The sequence below is a fragment of the Anabrus simplex genome, chromosome 1 (assembly GCF_040414725.1).
Source record: "Anabrus simplex isolate iqAnaSimp1 chromosome 1, ASM4041472v1, whole genome shotgun sequence".
Classification (NCBI taxonomy): domain Eukaryota; kingdom Metazoa; phylum Arthropoda; class Insecta; order Orthoptera; family Tettigoniidae; genus Anabrus; species Anabrus simplex.
In genome coordinates, this window is record NC_090265.1 from 1,404,997,782 (window position 1) to 1,405,018,603 (window position 20,822).

Below are 20,822 nucleotides of genomic sequence, written 5' to 3' on the forward strand. Positions count from 1 at the left end.
GGCCCTGTGGTCGCCAGCATATGCTCCGAATATCAAAGCCCGTATGGATTCCTCTTTGTTGCCTCTTACGACAGGTTGGGGATAACGTCGCTGTATTCTACACTCTTCCCCCTCACCCCACAGGGGGATAAAATATCAGTATCACAGATTTAGGTTTAGTTGCTTCGCCCAAGTGTGGTTCATACCAGAGTAATGGAATGTGGACAGAAGCAAATTAGTCTGTCACCAAGGAAGTTGGCTGCACGGTTCGGGTCATGTAGCTGCGAGCTTGCATCAGGAGTTGGTTTCAAAACCCTCTGTCTGCAGCCCTGAATATGGTTTTCTGTGGTTTATCCCATCTACCAGTTAAATTCTAAGTCTGTAACTTAATTTAGTCTATGGCCAGTTTCTTTCCAATCCTAGCCATTTCCCTTCACTTTGTTGCTGAAAACCTTCCATGTGTTACTATAACATTAAACCTCTTAAAAGAATCTGTTCTTGTTAGGATACTATGAAACCAAAACTGTCTCTTCATTGAACCTGAACATACTGTTATCCAATTCTCATTTTAGGTTGTAGGAAGAAAGGAGTGATTTTTTTTTTCCCCCCATTATGTTCTTACCTACTTCAGCTTCCATTCAATAAGGAGGTCATTTGCAAAGGAACCGAGGAGTAATAGTTTTCTGTAGTCACCGTTTCTATGAGATCTAGTTATGGGCTTAACTAAGTTTTTAACACTTTTGGCAGAATTTTGTGAATAAAATAAAAATGGCTGCTTACCAGCACCATTTTGGCTGTGTATTAGGTTTTGGCACATTGAGTCTGTACTTAGTAGACTTATTTTTTTATATTCTTAGAGGAACTACTATGTGCATAGAATGGTTAGAGTATTTCATCAATATTGTGATGAAACCTCTTAACAGAATCATTTTACTTTTCTACAATAGGGATCATGCATGATCCAGGGTTTTAATTAAAAATATGCTAATCTGATTCAAAATTTCATGCAGAATTCAAAAATGTGATCAGAATGTACAAATAATAACTCCAAACATGATAAAAATCTAAATTAAAGTATGAAAATGTGACGTGACGCAAATACGCGATCTCATTGGTCTGACGTCATCGTACAGGTTGACTGAATTAGCACACGAAAAAACACATAGTGTGCTGTGAGAAGCAGGATACACTCTGCGTATTTCTACTTTATGTTAGTGTCTGGTATAGTTAAATTCGAGGTCTATACATTGGATAATAATCTGAGTGGTATATTTTAGATATAAAATGAATCCTGCGCAGACAGTGAAGCAGAAAACTTTTAAGTGGTGTATAGTTCCGATGTGCAATAGCACATCGCATACCATCCCAAACAAATTGTTTATAAATGTTCCAAAGACGCTAAAACTAGGGAGAAATGGATTTTGGCGAGCCGAAGAAATGCTGGTGATATATCGGAAAAGTCTACAGTTTATTTTTTAGAAGATCATTTTAACGTAATTTGAATTTGTTTGAATTTTAAATCACGTTTCCATGTCAGCTGTTCTAGCGGTAAAACTTTAAATTTTAATGTATGATGCTTTAACTAAATGCTTCAATTACACCTTGGAATATGAAAGTAATAAACATTGCATTAATTAATGCTGATTATTAAAGTATTCTCCAAACCTAACCTATGTTTTGGGTGATCCATGTCAAGGTAATAAATCAAAGGGATTATAAACCATATTGACAGCTCTAATTATACAAGTTTATCTTGGCATGCGACAGTTATTTATGTCTTTATTGAAGAGCTTACATTTCTAAAGAAATTTTCTATAGCGAAATACTCTATAATATAACAAAAATAGACATGTACATCATGAAAGAAAACGTGAATTTAACAAATGTATATCTCTACACAAAACCAATGCTTGTCTGTTGGGGTCTTATAAGTTAACAATGCTCAATTATAATAATTATAAGATTAATGAAATAAATAATATAATTGCACACAGGTGAAAATAGTGAAGTTGGCATTTAAAATATTATCCAACTTAGCCTGAGTTTTAGGTTATACAAGCCAAGTCAATAAACCGAAGGTAAAAATACCGGGCGAGTTGGCCGTGCGGTTAGGAGCGCGCAGCTGTGAGCTCGCAACCGGGAGATAGTGGGTTCGAACCCCACTGTCGGCAGCCCTGAAGATGGTTTTCCGTGGTTTCCCATTTTCACACCAGGCAGATGCTGGGGTTGTACCTTACTTAAGGCCACGGCCGCTTCCTTCCCATTCCTAGGCCTTTCCTGTCCCATCGTCGCCATAAGACCTATCTGTGTCGGTGCGACGTAAAGCCCCAAGCAAAAAAAAAAAATTTCCTGTCCCATCGTCGTCATAAGACCTATCTGTGACGGTGCGACTTAAAGCAAAAAAAAAAGTAAGTCACAGTACCCAAAGACATTCCTGTATTGAACGACTAAAATGTCACCAAGACACTTTTCTTGCTTGATATGCTCAGCTTGTTAAAAGCCAAATGTAATTAATGTTATTGGCTTTACGCCCTGCTAACTACTTCTACGGTTTTCGGAGACGCCGATGTGCAGGAATTTATTCCTGCAGGAGTTCTTTTACGTGTCAGTAAATCTACCGACACGAGGCTGGCGTATTTGAGCACCTTCAACTACCACCGGACTGAACCAGGATTGAGCCTGCCAAGTGTGGGTCAGAAGACCAGCACCTCAACCGTCTGAACCACTCAGCCCGACTTGTGAAAACTAGATGAAGTCATATTTATCTTTATCATGTTTAACTTTTTCCCTCCACCAAGATATTTAATGTTTCTCTTTCATGGGTGCCGAAAGTGGGTAGGCCAATTGCCCCAACCATAAATATATATATTTTTTGGAAATGATAGGTTATAGACCTATAGTACTATGATCTTTCTTTCCTTCTTTCTTCCTTTCTTTCTTAATCAGTTTATCCTTCAGGTTTGGTTTTCCCTCGGACTCAGTGAGGGATTTCACCTCTACCGCTTCAAGGGCAGTGTCCTAGAGCATGAGACTTTGGGTATGATGATACAACTGGTGAGGAGGGCTATTATCTCGCCCAGGCGGTCTCACCTCCTATCCTCAACAGGGGCCTTGTTAGAGGATGGTAAGATCGGAAGGGATAGACAAGGAAGACGGAAGGAAACGGTCGTGGCCTTAGGTGCCTGGAGTAGAAGTGGGAAAATACGAAAAACCACTTTGAGGATGGCTGAGGTGGGATTCAAAACCCCTCTACTCGACCTCCCGAGGCCGAGTAGACCCCGTTCCAGCCCTCGTACTATTTGTTTTCAACTTTCATGCCAGAGCCGGAAATCGAAACCGGGCCTCCGGGATGGCAGCTAATCACATTAACCACTACACCACAGAGGTGGACTAGTACTATAATGCTACCTATATGTTTATGTTAGTGCTGAAATCCGATTTCTTACTTTGCTAATGCTGAAAGCCCAAAAATATAATGTTATTCTTTAATATGGGAATCAGTCTAGAAGGAAATGTTGAAAGTGATGTGATTTCTATCCAGGTTCGTTGTTATCCTAATACTATAAGTTACAGTACATTGCACATATATAAAAGATGCCACTTACAAACTTGCTTTTTATCTGCGAATTTCTGCGGCCACAAAAGTCACTATTTTTCAAGAATGGTGACATCTACACATGGTGATTGGCTGACGTGCTGTTTTGAACCTTTCTTCTGTCATTTTGAAGTTATTCATGATCATGTATAATAAACAATCTGCTTTTAGTAACGGCTGATGCACAGTGGCTGGTAGAGCTGCATGCGGTACTGGATCGTGATGTCACAGCGCGCCGCTTACGTCAGAGCCCGTTTCACTCACCTTGCGGAAAGACACTTTTAAATATTTTTTTAAATGGTAGAAAACAAGGCAACTTGCCACATTGTAATACGTTTACATACTATTTCATTGGTGTACTTTTCAAAATGAATATTTTTGAAAATTATGCATGTTCCCTATTGGCTTTACATCACACCGACACAAACAGGTCTTCTGGTGATGGTGGGATAGGAAAAGGTTAGGAGTGGGAAGGAAGCAGCTGTGGCCTTAAGGTACAGCCCCAGCATTTGCCTGGTGTGAAACAGAATATTTAGCAGTACACTGAGAAACAACCTGTTCAAAGTTAAGTGGGAGCTAACTTGTCCTCTTTCTTATGAGTGCACAATTTGCATTGTCAGTTTTGAGAATTCTAATCAGGGATTATAATTTCTTGTCAGAGCACTGATCTGTTTTGCAACACAGTCAATGATCACACGGTGTCCGCCCTGAAGTGAGCAACGTCAGTTCCCCCATCAGTGGCTCCAGTGAGGTTTTGAAATGTGCAGTTGGCAGGACTTGTGCATATGTGGGATAAATTTTAGTTCTCTTCAGTCACATTCCCTTACACTCCCAAATACCCATTCTTCTCGAGATTGTCCATGAATTTCCAGTGCCACTTCTCAAACAGTTCGGCGATCGCCCATGTTGTCCAGTGCAGCCAAGCGGAGATTCGGAGGACACCATCCACTCAGAGAGATGCTGTGGTCTTCCTGACCGCAGATCCCGACGATCAGTTGTTCTTGGTCATTTATTCGGGGCAGTGGTGATATTGAGGAAACTCTTCCTTGACTTCAGCCTCTTAGGTGGAAGTCAATGTCCAAACAATGGATGGGTCTCATTGTAGTCAACCTTCGTCCTGCAACCTTTGGCCTCATATGAGGTGGAGCGATACCAATTGGGGATTGCTTTCGGGAATCTTGAGTGCTGTATCCACCTTCTTTGTATGGGCTGGGTCGTGTAGCTGCAAGCTTCCATCAGGAGATGGTTTCAAAACCTACTGTCTGCAGCCCTGAAGATGGTTTCCTGTTGTTCATCCCATTTACCAGGTAAATTCTGTGTCTGTAACTTAATTTAGTCTATGGCCAGTTCCTTTCCATTTCCCTTCACTTTGTTGCTTAAACGTTCCTCAGCACAGTTGGCTGGGTACTCCGTTTGCTAGAGCTCAGCTTTTAACCCTTTCCCATCCACATTTTCACTCTGCATATCCCCTGGTTTCATCGTATTATTTAGGAAAAATTGAAGCAGAACACATTGTTTTAGAAAAAGTTATGTATAACAAAAACTATTCATCACAATGTATTCAATATTTTAATAATATTAGAAAACATACCCTAACATTCATTTCTCTATTCTTTGAGTCATTATGTTGTTGGTTCAAACCTCCACACACGCACACACACACATACACACACGCACTACTGGTCATACTCGACACAGAGGTACGCTGTATTTGTCACATTTGCATGATGTCTGAATCCCTGTAAACCAATAACCATGTTATTCTGGAAGTGGGAATGATGCCCATATACTGTATATCAGGTTCAATTTCCTCTGAGCAAATGTCTTCCCATTCCGTATCTGTTACCGGAATGTGCCGGTTTGAATGCTGCATTGATATAAATGAAATTGGCTATGTCACTGAACAGTTTGTTTCCTCCTAACATATGTAAAAAAAATTATATATTTCTCGTAATACTCTTTTGAAATTATGGACAGGTTCAACATCATCCATATAATCATTCAGAGTAACGGAGGAAAATGTTTTTCTTTCCTGAAATGCCGCAGCATCACCATCAGGTCCAATTTCTTGATATCCATTTTCACTTATATCACTGTTATCACTAAAATTATCTTCGTTGATATTTTATTCACTCACTAAAAATTCACCTCCATCCCTACTCAACGATTCTGCGTCACTTTCTTCGCCTATGTTCAGCTCACTTTCAATATCCACAATATTTAATCCCGCCACGTTTACGAACGAAACACCTGACCCGCGCTCTTGGAGTTCAAGACCGTTGCTTAGGCAACGTCAAGACGAATTATCGCTCTTCTCTTAATTCCTAAGGCTTGTAGATCGTACTGCGTATTCATAAATGCCTTATAAACACTTCTGCCAAAAAAACACAAAACTATCGCATAGATCGGAAAAGTATGCGGATAATGCAGCTGGGCGCTAAGGACCGGAAGGCAAAGTGAACAGTCGGGCCCTAAGGGCGGGAAAGGGTTAAAGGACTTTGTTGCCAGTGGAGACCTTCTGCCCAGTGTTGATGATGTACTGCTTGTATGTCAGAGCTCAGTCCAGGGTAACTCCCAAATACTTTGAAGAAAAACAGTCCTCTAATTGTTTACCCTCTACTTTATCATATTCACAAAGACGCACACACGAGATGCTGTCAGTTGTGTACACTGCTTTTTTTTTACAAATTATATACACCTTTATAGTTGCACATCAAATGAACCACCATCTTGAATTCACTCGACTGCTACATTAGCATGTCAACCAGCTACGGAATACTTGTACCAACACAACATAACCACTTCAACGGCAAAGCCACAACGTGAGTTCACATACTTAACGCGACTAACGATTATCACTAACAACTCAACTCTGCCCTTTTATATACCTTGCTTGGCCAGGCTTCCAGAAAATTATGACACAACATGCTTTCTCGTATCTTCTCAAGTCTCCAATAACCTGTGTATAAATGAATAGAACATTCTGTAAAACTCGAGTGACAAAGGTGCGTTGTTCTAGAAACTTACCCTGTGTTGCATAACATTACATCAGTTTTATACATCATATTTACAGGTAATAAAAATTATATAACATTAATCTTTAATTAGTCTCTCACGGAGATTTCCTCTGGGCCGATTACATTTTGCACGGTACTGAGCTTCCCAGTTGAACTGTGGGTCTCGCCATCCCTATATCTTACCCCTTGTTCATTTGGACTCGTCCTGTCAGCATTTTGCTCGAACATGCATCATGTGTGCGAGTGTGGTATCATTGTTGTGATGAGTGACATCGCGTGGACGTTTCCTGTGTGTCCAACTAACAACCGTTCTCGGAATTTTACTTGATGTGTGATCTTGTTTAGTTTGTCAACTGTTGTTATATCTGATTTATCTCTACGAATCGTAGGTAAGGGACTTCCAGATAATATAACTCTTTCAAGTTAATTTTTTCTTATTACTTCGACTTTTAATATCCGGATAAAATCCATGTACGACAAATACAAATTAAAAAATCTACAAATTTGACCATTACCGGTCCTTAATTGGTCTGCATTGACTCATAACATTAATGTACAATGGGGCGGGCTAAACAATCACCAGTTGTACGTTATAAATACAAATTACTCCTTAGTAAAAATGCTATAATATTACATTAAGCTAAATTACAATAACTAGAAATATTTATCTTCATTACGTCGTAACTACGTGTTTTTTAATCTACTTTCTACAGAACAATGGATGCTCGAGAGGAGGAACGTATAAGAAAGTTGCTCGCTGTAATTCCAGAGGAATCAGATGTTGGAGGATCATCAGATGAAGATGACATTGTTGAACAGAGTGACCATCTGTCAGAAAGTGAGCAGTCTGGTGACGAACTAGAGACTGTTCCAAAATTTTTTTTAAAAATATAAACAGGGCTCAAAGGATATTTCTTCTTGGTAGAGATAATGTTACGAAATGGTATACCCACCGAAAAATGTGAGAATCAGAGCTCATAACATAATCAGAAGCCACATTCCTTGTGTTTAGAGGACATGAATCTCACGCAGAAAGTGAGCTAGAAGCCTGGAATCTCTTTTGTTGATTCAGACATGATTGAAGAAATTGTGAGCTGTACTAATATTTGGATCAAGCATAACAGTGGTAATTATACTTGTGAAAGGGGTGCTTCAAAGACTGACGTTATGGAGACGAAGGCTTGTCAGGTCTTCTTTATGTGGCATGCGCTCGTCTCGTCAGAATCTATGTCGATAACACCGTGACATGGAAAGACAGACAGCAGTATGATAAGCTTGCTCCGTTACGATTTATTTTTGATAGACTTAATGCTCATTGTACTGAGCACTACAGCGAAGGCGAATACATAACCATTGATGAAATGTTAGAGCGGTTTAGAGGCAATTGTAGGTTTCGACAGTTCCTGAAATCTAAACCGGCAAAATACGGAATGAAAATATTTGCACTCGCAGATACTCTGACTTGTTATGCTCAAAATATGTAAGTGTACTTTGGAAGTCAACCAGATGGATTTTACCAAGTGAGCAATTCCCCGCATCAAATAGTTCTACAATTGATACGACCAAAATCTGGCTCCGGACGGAATGTCACTGTTGATAACTGGCATTGTTGAATATCGCTGGCAAATGAGCTGTTAGAAGATCATCGTCTGACACTAGTTGGTACTCTAACAAAAAATAAGAGAGAAATTCCAAAGTTATTTACTAAATCCAGAGTACGTGAAGAATTTAGCAGTCTTTTTTGTTTTGGCGACAATAGCACCCTTCCTTCCTTCCTACATGCCCAAGAGAAACAGACTTGTTCTCCTTCTTTCAAGTTTCCACAACTCAGACTCCATTGACGAGGACTCGGGTGATGCTAGGAAACCCGAGATGTTGACGTTCTACAACATGACAAAAGGAGGGGTAGACACTCTGGACAAGTTGAAAGCTACGTACACAGTAATTAGATGAAGTAAAAGATGGCCATTACCACTCTTCTTCGCTCACATGAATATTGGAGGAATACATGCCTAGATAATATTCTTGGCCAACACAAAGCAGGATCTGAACCGGCGCTCATTCCTGCAAACATTGTCTCGAGAGCTCTGCTTGGATTTCCTGAAGAGGAGGCACGCTATAGTGAACATTCCATGCCAACTGAAGATGAAAATAGAGGGACCTGCAGTGATAGTAGAGGAACCACAAATCTGTCGAATGTTTGAGCTATGAAATGGATGCTGTGCGTTTTGTTCTTGGAAACTGAACTGTTCATCCAAGGTCTCATGTGTTTCATGCCACAAATTCCTTTGTCCTGAACACAGACTGACATACTGCCAAGATTGTGTAAGCACTACCTGTGATGAAGACGTCTGTGACAAAGATGTGTGAACTGTGTCTTAATATTTACTCAGATGACATAGTACTAATCTTGTATTCATATCAGAGGAGAAACATTGAATAACATTGCTCTTACTTGAAACTTCAGAGATTTTATAGAATTATTACTCATATGTTAAAATCACACATCATGAATTTACTAATTTTACTTTATCTACAATAGTTTTATTGGCTGATACACGTACTGTAGGTTCATATAATTTTTCAAATTGTCACTACACCAGTATAAACGGTTTTCATCCAAGTTAAGTAAATTATCTTATATTTTAGTGCATACTTTGTGATTTTGTAGGTTGATGACCTTGCTTTGTTCTTCTAAACTTATTTTAGAAAAATATTATTTCATGTGATGTGATCGTCGTAGATAATGACGAGTCTCACGAATGTAATATCGTAAGATCATTCGACATAGTTAAGGTCTACAGTATTCTGCTTTTAGATGAAACAAATTGTGTAAAAAAAATAACCTACAAGTACTTAAAAGGGTTTCTTTTAATTATATTGAAGAATACTGCAAACAAACATGCCAAAACAACATCTCAAACGACAAAAATGATTCGCATTTTTAACTCCGGAGATTACCTCCGTGCGCGACTAGTAATGTAATAATTTTCATACAACTAGACAAGGGTTAATAACGTGTTCTTACATATGAAGTCATATTAATAAACCTACAGGAGAAGTATCGTGACTTAACCTCACTTGTTCTGTTACACAAGATAGATCGTTCAATACACAAATAACAAATGATACCACGATTTATACCAAATAAAGTCCATACATAACTCCATCCATCCATTATCTAAAGGCTAAGCCTTGTCACTGTAGCCACATCCCACGGTCTTCAGCAGTCCTTTTCATTGTGACATAGGAAGCAAAACCCAGCTGAGTGATTATGTTCCTAAGGTATGACAGACGTGGTCTTCCTCTCGACTTCTTCCCTAGGACCTCCCTTCGAAAACATTCTGGAGAAAGGTGTCATGTCATAGGACATGTCCAAGAAATTTATCTTTCCTCTGCTCTATTGAATAAATTAAGGTCCGTTTCTCATTAACGACATTCAAGATTTGGATGATAATAATAGACGTAAACAACTTCATCAATAGAAATACTAGCATATATAGCCACACCTCACGAGTCATACTAATAACACCACCACTACTAATAAAGCTTGATATTTTCACTATTTACCCATGGGTTCAGAGAGTTTTTTCGAAGTTATACTAGTCCATTACACACTTTCATCAATATCCCTCCTATAACTTGAAACCATTTCAACAGTCTATCACACTCATCGACTTTGGCTTGGTCTTAAATTATATCTTCTCTCTTCCTCAACTTTGCTGGATGTGCTCTCCTTCTCTTGACCGGATCGTGCCGTGTTAGGGGCCGGTGTCGCCTCACCGCCAGCCTCCTCCTCGGTGGTAGTCGATGCGGGATTTAAGGTATCCACAAAGACACACACGAAGTGCTGTCAGTTGGTACAGTTACTTATTGACATCTGTTTGCAAATTAACACACACATAACCTTAATCACAGTATCACAAACAAAACACTTCGCTCCGAAAACATCAACAAAGCCGCCGTTCTAGACAACTGCCGATCACTTCAACATGGAGACTGCAACCACTGCATGTCAACACGAGGTCACAAGTATATTCTTGCTACACCATAACTCTACTGAACAATAACTCTTTGTTACCATCAACACCACCTCCTTATATACGTGCCTGGCCAGGCTTCCAGAAAGATACGTTACAAAAAGATACCTTCTCAAAAATTCTAGAGTGCTCAACAACATTGTTATAATGTACAGAATATTCTACCATGATGTAGTGCCATTTTGGAAGTTAGTGTGTTTCAAAATATCGTAGTGGATTACAAATTATATATACAGGCAAGAATAAATTATATAATATTAATTTACAGTATTTACATTAACTGAACTCATAAATATTTATGCACAGCACGTTTCATGACATAACCTCACAAACAACGCGACCGTATAATAATAATAATAATAATAATAATAATAATAATAATAAAAATACTAACTGGATGTAACCCTTCATAATTATGCATTACAATTAATAATAATAATAATAATAACAGTAACCATAATCATAAAATAATAATAATTCAAGGTCGATACTTGCATTATTTACCCATGGGTGTGAGAATATTGTTTTCAAGTTATATCTGTTTATCACACTTGTATCAGATTGTGGCATGTCATCAGTAGCCTCTCCTCCAGGTAGACCCATGGCAGTACCAGGCTTACACACGGTGCGCTGCGGTTGAGTGACTCGCCGCAATTCTGATACGTGGTTCTTGACAGAAGGGTTGGTCTTCAGTAAATAGATACCATGGCCCAGCTGCTTATCGACCTCGACGGGACCAACCCACTTAGGTGCAAGACCTGCGTAATATCGTCCCATTTTATTACTGACTGGGTGTTTACATCGCAGTATGTGTTGGCCTGGCAGGAAAATCTGGGTCTCTCTGACATCTTGAGCCTTGGCCTGGGTAAGGGATTTCTTCTTGGCCAATGCTTGCTTTTCCTTGATGACTTGCTGCTGCTTATGCTGCCACTCTGCTAGGGAAACAGGTGCATCATCTTGACCGGAAGTGGGTGGTGGACGAATCTCCCAATCCCTGGTGCTGTATAGCTGTTGACTGAGGATCAGCTCCGCTGGGGAATAGCGTGACACGGTTAATGCGTCGTCGCAGGGCAAAGAGTGACTGCTGTATCTGACGGTCCCTCAGCCGATGTTTCTTGTCTATTAGGTGGACCTGTAGCATCCTTTTTAGCTCCTGGTTCCGTCGTTCCATTGGATTGACCCTTGGGTTGTAGATAGAGGTGGTCCAGTGTTCCACACCCCATTCAGTCATCAGTTGCTGCCATTTCCTTGACGTGTACCGACTCCCGTTGTCTGATGGAATGCACCGTGGGTAACCATAGCGGCTGAATACCTCATCCTGTAGAAGACTGTTGATGCGTCCCGTTGTGGCTTCTGGTATTGGAAAGGTTTCAATCCATCTTGTAAAGAGGTCGGATATTACTAGGAGTCCCGTTTACCCCTTGTTGTTCTATGGGCAAGGACCCATCAAATCCAGGGCTATGACCTTCCAAGGGCATTGCGGCCATCGTCTTCACTGACTGGAATCTGCCATCCTGTTGCTCGCCTTAGTGCAGGCGCAGATGTAGCACCATTTCACATATTCAAGGATGTCTTTCCGCATGTTAACCCAGAAGAATCTTTGTCGGATAGACTGATGTCTCTTCACTTTGATGCAAGTGTAATGGACTAGTATAACTTGGAAACAGTTCTCTAACCCATGGGAAAATAATGAAAATATCTAGCTTGATTATTATTAGTATTATTGTTATTAGTATAATGATTATTATGGTTATTATTGTTATTTACGTAGTTATATATGGACTTTATTTGGTATAAATCATGGTCGTAACAAAACGTGAGGTTATGTCATGACACGTCTGCTGTAGGTATATTAATATGAGTTTATTTAATGTGAGAACGCGTAGTTAATAGTATATAATTTATTATTACCTGTAAATATGATATATAAATCCAATGTAATGTTGTGCAACATTGTGATTCCAACCACACAAATCTAATTCAAAGATTAAAAACCAAAATCAATGACAATAACGTCATAGTAACTAAAGCAGACAAAGGAAGGACCACAGTTTTATTAGACAGGAATGATTATATTACAAAAACTGAAAACGTTTTTGCAGATGAGACATTTTCAGTAGTCAGTAAGGACCCTACTACTAGAATTCAACAAAATTTAAAAACACTAATAAAGAATTCAATTTTCTTATTCAATGAGCAAGATCAGCAAAATCTAATCCACATGAACCCTAATTCCCCCCCCCCAGGTCAGAGCCTTACCTAAATTACACAAGAAAGACACACCCATGCATTCCAATATCAATTGCAGAAATAGCCTGACTTATAAGACTTCAAAGTACATTCACCATTTTCTCAAAAGACATTACAGATTTAATAACAAATCCCCTTAAAAGAACTCTGTTGACTTTTGTGATATTTTAAAGACATTTACTTTACTACCCAACCACATTATGTGCTCCTATGATATTACGAACGTGTATTCTAACGTGCCGACAAAAGAAACGGTAAACATTATTCAGGTCAACCTTTCCAAACACAGTAATCTAAGCACATTTGAAATAGATGAGTATATTAAGATTCTGAACTTTGTATTAAAGAACAACTATTTCACTTTCAATGGCAAAATTTATCACCACAAAATAACATCAAAAGTAAAGGGACTCAACCTGTGGCTTAGGTACGTTGACTATACTTTTGCAATAATAAATTATAATCTTAACAATAGTAACGAAATTTTACATTTTTTAAACACCCTCGACCAAAATATCAAGTTTACCAAGGAGGACGAGGTCAACGGATTAATCAACTTTTTGGACATCACAGTAACACGCGGTAACAATACATTCGATTTCCAAATTTTTAGAAAACCTACTCATACCCCACTAGCAATTAAAAATTCATCAGTATACCCTAAGTATAAACCTAAGAACCTAAAAACATAAGTAAATTATATAAAAAATTTGGCAAAATTTAACGGGGTTAAAACGGAAATAGTTAACCGAATAATCAACAAGATTAAACTTAAATTAACAACAAACCTCATCCCAGATAAACCCAAAAAATCTAAGTTTGTCACTTTCACCTACAATAAGCCAAGTATTTACCGGTAACAATCCCTTAAAAAAAGCAAAATATCAACATTGCCTTCAGGACAAACACTCTCAGTGACAACACACTCAACTTGATCAGTAGTAGCCTATCTATTCAAGTTCAGGCATATACAGACTCAAATGCATGCAATGTGACGTTTCGTATATTGGGCAAACAGGCCGGAGTTTCTTTGCAAGATATCAATAAACACAAGTTCTCAGCCATGAGTTCCCACATGAAAGATACAGGGCATCATTTTAAAACTATTGGACAGGACCTTACAATTATCAAAAGAGTGGGCAAAGGGAAATTAATGAATGAATTGGAAAGCATTTATATATATGTAGATCAATACAATGACAAAAACCTAAATCTCAACGACTAAATTGAAGTAAAAAATCCCTTATATGAGATTTTACCCAACATGTTACAATCACTAAATTGAAATAAAAATAAAATTCAAACTTGAAGTCTTTTTACCCTCCTCTCATTACAGATTCTTCACCACACATCCCTCAATAGTCGTTCTCAACATTCAAGCTATAGCCAGCATCAAGCATGAGCATTCCCATTTGACTAGTAGTACAAGAGAAAACAATCGCATCAGCTAGTAAAGACACACACGGCAACACTCAGCCGTGAAACTTTTATCACTTTTTCAACAAAAAATACGAAGACTGTGGACTCGCATCACAAATACGGGTTTAATAACAACAACAACTCCATCAGTCACTCAGCTGTATACTCGATATGATAATACTACAAGCTTTCTACAAGAATATTCAATATCTTTAAATGATTTAAGCCACTTAAGGTTCATTGTAACCATTCTACGCCTTCAAATTGGGTTGCCTTTAACCAGATTCCATTCATATTTTGATCTTGTAACTCAAGGCCATAATTTTAGCCATAGACTTTATCATTCATGTAAATAAGGACAGTTTGGCTATTTTAAACATGCTTTAATTGTGTAACTTGTCATTTAGGAACTCACAAGTTTCCTCATTTTTATAACACATGTTTCTCTGTGTAACACTTTGACTAGAGTAATCAGGATCCTGATCTTTATCTTTTAGGCATGAGATTACGGCTGATGATGCCCATACAGTGGACGAAGCATGTCCATGACAAGATGTAAATCTTCATTTTTAAGAACCCAATGTGTATTGAATAGGTGGATCTCAATAAACTTTTGTATCATTGTTGAATTTATGTACATTTCAATATGGACCAGTCATGAGATTTGTAACATGTAAGTGGTATGTTCCGAGTTGTCAGTGGAGAGATGGCGTGGAATGGCATTAGTAGATAAATAAGTTTGAGTGGTGTCTTTAAAAGTATGAAAGATCACAATATGAAGATAAAGTTGGAATTCAAGAGGACATATTGGTGCAAATATTTGTTTATAGGAAGGGGAGTTGGGAATCAGAATAACTTACCAAGGAAGATGTTCAAAAGATTTCCAATTTCTTTGAAATCTTTTAAGAAAAGGCTAGGAAAACAACAGATAGGGAATATGCCACCTGGGCGACTGCCTTAAATTCAGATCAGTAGTCTCTGATTGACTGATTCATTTTTAGGCAAACATTGCATGTAGCTAAGAACATTCCACTACTTGGAAAGGCATGCACTGGAGAATAAACTACTGTATGTCGCTGATTAACAACACTTCACAGTCGCTCAACTGAAGTGACCAGTTGAAAAAAAACAATTGCGTCTGGTGCGTGAACAGTCTAAGCTCAACTCTCGACAATGATTACTACAGAGAGCAGATAAATTCTTTGGAAGTATTGTGGAGGACAATGAGGTGATACATGAAATACCTTTAAGTAGTAGTTGAAAGTATTATATACTTTGGTTGAAAAGACTATGCATGAACCTTCAATGGTTGTGGCATTTCTTATTTTTATTACATATTTGCTGTGGTCTTATTTATTATGCAAAAAAAAAAACCTCTTCAAAGAATATGTAGTAAAAAGATGACTTTATATCAGGTGATAGGCAAGCAAGATGTTGCTGCTACATTATTGCCCGGTAAGCCTTGTGGAACCCTGCCAGACCCTGAAGAGTTCCTGAGGTTACCCACCACTAGCAGTGTCCAGCAGCAATTTGGATTGGTACGAGATCAAAGACAAGGTACTTTCATTAACATATTATGTATTTAAGTTTTTTTTCCATTTTCTGTATACCTACTTTATTCCCTGCAGTTGATGCCTCATAATTGATATACAAGGCTTCTCTTCTTAACCCGTCAACGCCCGTTGCTTGGCTAGAAGCTAATTTTTGCTGATTTTCGTAACTTAAGATCTTTTTCCTGTCTAATGAAGGAATCTTAAAGTCAAACTTCCAAATTCGGCAACAGAAATGATAGAAATGAGGTGTCACCTACAGGTGACACTGGGCATTGCAGATGCTGTTAACAGAACATACACATTTTAGAACAATGGCTTTATTATTGTTATTAGAAATAAAATGATTAAAACATAAGAAAAACAAGATAAATTTGATCAAATATTCACTTTTATTATAATAGCAAATAGAAAATTTACTAATATATTATAATAGAAAACAGAAAATAAATACTAATACAGTGAATTCACTTTCAATATCATGTCCCGCTTCGTATGAGAGGCTATAGTCCTACTGACTGCTTGTGTGAAAGCTGTACCAGCACTGAATATGAAGTCCTACTTGGCACGTCTTGCACACACTTCTCGTTCTTTTGTGGCAGAGGCCGCATCTTCTTTGGGAACATTGAGTTCTTTCATGCTGCCCAGCATCAGGATTCAATCCGACTTCATGTGGAACTCTAATATTTGTAGGAGCGCCACAGACATAGGTTTTCTCTGGCGGTTTTCCATAAAGCCTACAGTATGCCTGGACAAATCTTCGGAACTGGCAGTAAGTCATATCCTTCCCATTCTCACACACTTTTTCTATCTGCCACGCATTTTGGCAAGCTGCATCTAGACCGAATGCAAATAGAAGAAACCACCATTTCTTTCCTCTGAATCCAACCCTAAGGTCATCAACATTTTCATCTGATCGGTCGACGCCTCCCATGTATTTGCTGTATTTTTGAATCATTGACGGACACTCGACTTGAATTCGTTTTCATTTTTCTTCAGTTACTCCAACTGGATCGACCTTCAGCATTGGACTAACTCCATGACAGTTTGAAGCAACAGTGACTACACTGTTGTCATGCCACTTTACAACCATTATGTCCTTATCTGCATTATACGATAATGCTCCCTGTCTTTGCTTTCTGAGCATAGGCGTGCTTGTGAGTGGACATTTTTGAAGACGATTTTCACGGAGTGTACCCGTTCCTCTGCAATTCTTTTCAGATAGTGCATCTAGCAGTGCAAAAGTGGTAAAGAAGTTGTCAAAATACAAGTTATACGGTCCCTTCTCTTGAGGTAGACGTAATAACATATCCAACACCACTGCCGGACCGAGGCCAAACACTTCTTGCTCAGGCAGCTTTGCTGGCTTTGCTCCCTGATAAGGTTCAAATGTTACCAAATAACCTTTTCGCGTTGCAGCAGACCGGAGTTTATATCCAAATCTCAATGGTTTCCCATGGATATGTTACTTAGCACTATGTCTGCCATAGTACGGAACCATTGTCTCAACAGCTACGTGACTCGAGAAAACTTTGTCAAAGTTCAGAATGAAATTGTCACTAAGCATGTCAAAATGTTGTCTCACCTTAGCAAACTTATCATTTTGGGGCAAGCTGGTGTTGTCACAAACATGTAGATAACGGTGAATTTCAAGAAACCTATTTCTTCGAATACTTTGAGAAATCAACTCATTATGGGTATAGTTTCACTTCCCAAAACATGCGTATGTATTGTGGAGTCAAGTACCCTGTCAGCAGCAAAATTGCAATATAGACCTTAACTTCATTCGCTTCTAAATTCAAATTGTGGTTTCTTTGAGGAGCATATAAATTAGACATTGTTGTAATATATTCAATGATTTTGCCACTGAACAACAGCTCAAAACATTCAACAGGAGTAAGGGTGAGTTCTGTCAGTATCTGTCCATTCTTCAGTACCACCTCCTCCCGATTTCTTGGAAAAATATTCTTCATTATTTGACCAATGTCTCATCTTAGGTTGCACCAGTTTCTGTAATTTGCTTCTCTTACCGTAAGGTTGGTGTGGTGGCAATTCTTCTTCATCCCTGTTTGTGGTGGATTCAGAATCAGGACCTACTTCTGACGTAACGTTCATCTCAACAGTTGCTGTCAACATACGGCCACCTAAATGATTCATATCCGTATTTGCCTTGTCACCACTTTCTTCCTCCGTCTGTCCTCTGTCATCGGGAGGAATTAGTGTAAAGTCAGTAATACTGTCCAGTTCATCTAAAGCCTCTATAATCTCGTGAACCTCCAACCTAGAGAAGAAACAAACAGTGTGCCATAACTCTAATACTGCCACAAAGAATCACATATAGAAAATATAATGCCTGGTGTCACCTGTAGGTGACACACTGATTTCGAACATACCCCACCCCTCTAAAACCAATTCTACCACAAGAAAATGTAAACAAATATCAATACTAGCCTATTATCTGCAAGTCATAATACACTCAAATGTTTAGACTCACCGTTTCTTCCAGTTTTTTGACGAAGAATGAGAAGTGGTAGGTTCTCCATCACAAGTACTTGTAGACATCATAGAAAACTAATCCACACAACAAATTCCAACGTTCAATGAAATAACATTCACACAGATTATCTTGTGTAAGTTTCAACAATGACTCGTGAGCAGAAACAAGCTCAATAATACCTTTCAGTTTGTGACTGTTGCCTTTTAAATGCAGTGCACCTGTAGGTGACACTGGGCGTTGACAAAAGTTCAAATTTCATGCCACATTTCCATGTTCTAGCTGAAGTTGTGGCAAATTAAAAGGTTTGTGCCATTTTTTGTTATTGTTATATGGAACATAATAATATTGAACTCTCCCCTGCTCCATGCTTAACTTGAGATCATGAAAGCTATAGAAGGTTTGTGAGGAAGTAATAACTAATAAAAAAACAGTAATCTGCAAATAAGTTGTCTGAATGTACAGATTGAAGGTAAACTCTTTTTGAGATATGATTCTCCAGTACAACAGGCACCAAATGCATCTCTTCTTGGTATCTGGTATGTTCTGTCCTTGTACTCCTGTTACAGGCTCACTAGCAGATATCAAACAGGCTCTAGAAGACATAATTTCAAAACACTCTATATACAAACAAGGGCTTAATACTAACTCGGAAGTAAACACAACTTTCAGTGATTTTTGTGTACAAGGAGTGCAATTGAACTTGCTGGTTTTGTAATATAACAGGAACCTGCTGTAAAGTTTACCCTAAATATCATTGTAGCTGAATTTGAAAGATTCACATGATGCACAGCTGTATGTTCTCCTGGTATGAATGTACTGTACAATGAGAAACAAAAAAAACTGTAAGAAGGAAGGAAGCAAGTTCACAGAAAAATGTATATGTTCTCATTTGAAAGAAACTTTTCTGCAATTGTTCATTCATGTACTATTGACTTCCTTGTACTCTGCTTGTCCTGTGATATGGGAGCAGTCAGCCTGCCTTTTACCTGTAGACCCTAGGTTCAATACCCAGCCAGATGGGAGTTTTACCTGTGTCTGAGGGCTGGTTCAAGGTCTACTCATGACCTACGTGATTACTATTGAGGAGCTAACTACCTGACAGTGAGATAGCAGCCCTGGTCTTGAAAGCCAAGAATAACAGCTAAAAGGATTCATATTGCACTGACCAAGCATCACCTCTTAATCTTCAGGTCTTTGAGATGAGTAACTGTCACTTGGTAGGCTGTAGTGCTGTGGGGTTGTTTTTTGGTTTTTGTACTCTCTTTAGTTTTAAGAATATACAGGTAGAAGTCCGTTATAGCGAGATTTCACAACGGCAAAACATTTACTCGTTATAATGGAATATAGTTATATCCGATTTTTCGTAAAAGTTCGGGAAAACCCCATACACATTAAAATTGGTATGTAATGGCAGTCCGTTTGTTCAAAACTTGCGTTTTCCTGGATGATATCCACACTATGGCTTCATAGTTTGATGATATAGAGTAGATGTTGATTCCCCTAGGCAACCTGAAATATTTGTCCTGAATGAGTAAATTTATAACACCAATATAAATGATCCGTTATTGGATATTATAAATTTGCCAGCGTTTTGCCCCCGTGTGCTAAGTTGGGCTCATCAGTTGGTGCATAACACACCCACCAAGACGCATGGCTAGTGCATACCATGGAGGCCACTGTGTAGGCTACTTGGAGCCACCGGCAGTGCCAATGCACTATGAGAGACTTAGTCTCATTACTAAAAATTGATGCCTGCTTGGCCATCAGATGATATAGATGTTGATTCCCGTAGGCAACCTGAAATACTTCTACCGAATGAGTAAATTTATAATAGCAATATAAATGGTCCGTTATTGGACATTATAAAATTTCCATCTAACTCATTCCTGGTTGCCAGAGTTTCTCCCCATGTGTTAAGTTGGGCTCATCGGTTGGTACATAGCACACCCATCGAGACGCATGGCTAGTGCATACCGTGGAGGTTGCTGCGTAGGCTACGTGGCTGTGCTGTGTACCGACTGATGAGCCCAACTTAGCACACGGGGGCGAAACGCTGGCAACCAGGAATGAGTTAGCTGGAAAATTTATAATGTCCAATAACAGACCATTTATATTGGTATTATAAATTTACTCATTCGGGTCAAATATTTCAGGTTCCCTATGGGAATCAACATCTATATCAAGCAGTGACCAAGCAGGCATCAATTTTTAGTAATAAGACAGTCTCTCATAGTGCATTGGCACTGCCGGTGGCTCCAAGTAGCCTACGCAGTAGCCTCCACAATATGCACTAGCCATGCGTCTTGGTGGGTGTGCTATGTACCAACTGATGGGCCCAACTTACCACACAGGGGAAAAACGCTGGCAACCGGGAATGAGTTAGCTGGAAAATGTATAATGTCCAATAATGGATCATTTATATTTGTATTATGCTACATAGTTGGTGTTATTTTTTGAAATCCAATATACATGAAA

The 20,822-nt window shown here is 38.7% G+C and overlaps 1 protein-coding gene across 2 annotated transcripts in view; it reads left to right on the top strand.

Moving 5' to 3' along the window:
* The window catches only part of LOC136858369 (motile sperm domain-containing protein 1), a 139,782-nt gene that overhangs the window by 45,564 nt on the left and 73,396 nt on the right, over nt 1-20,822 (top strand). For both annotated transcript variants that reach the window (XM_067137857.2, XM_067137856.2), the window contains exon 4: nt 15,716-15,857. In XM_067137857.2, coding sequence (XP_066993958.1) covers nt 15,716-15,857 — 142 coding nt within the window. The remainder of the gene's footprint in view (nt 1-15,715; nt 15,858-20,822) is intronic.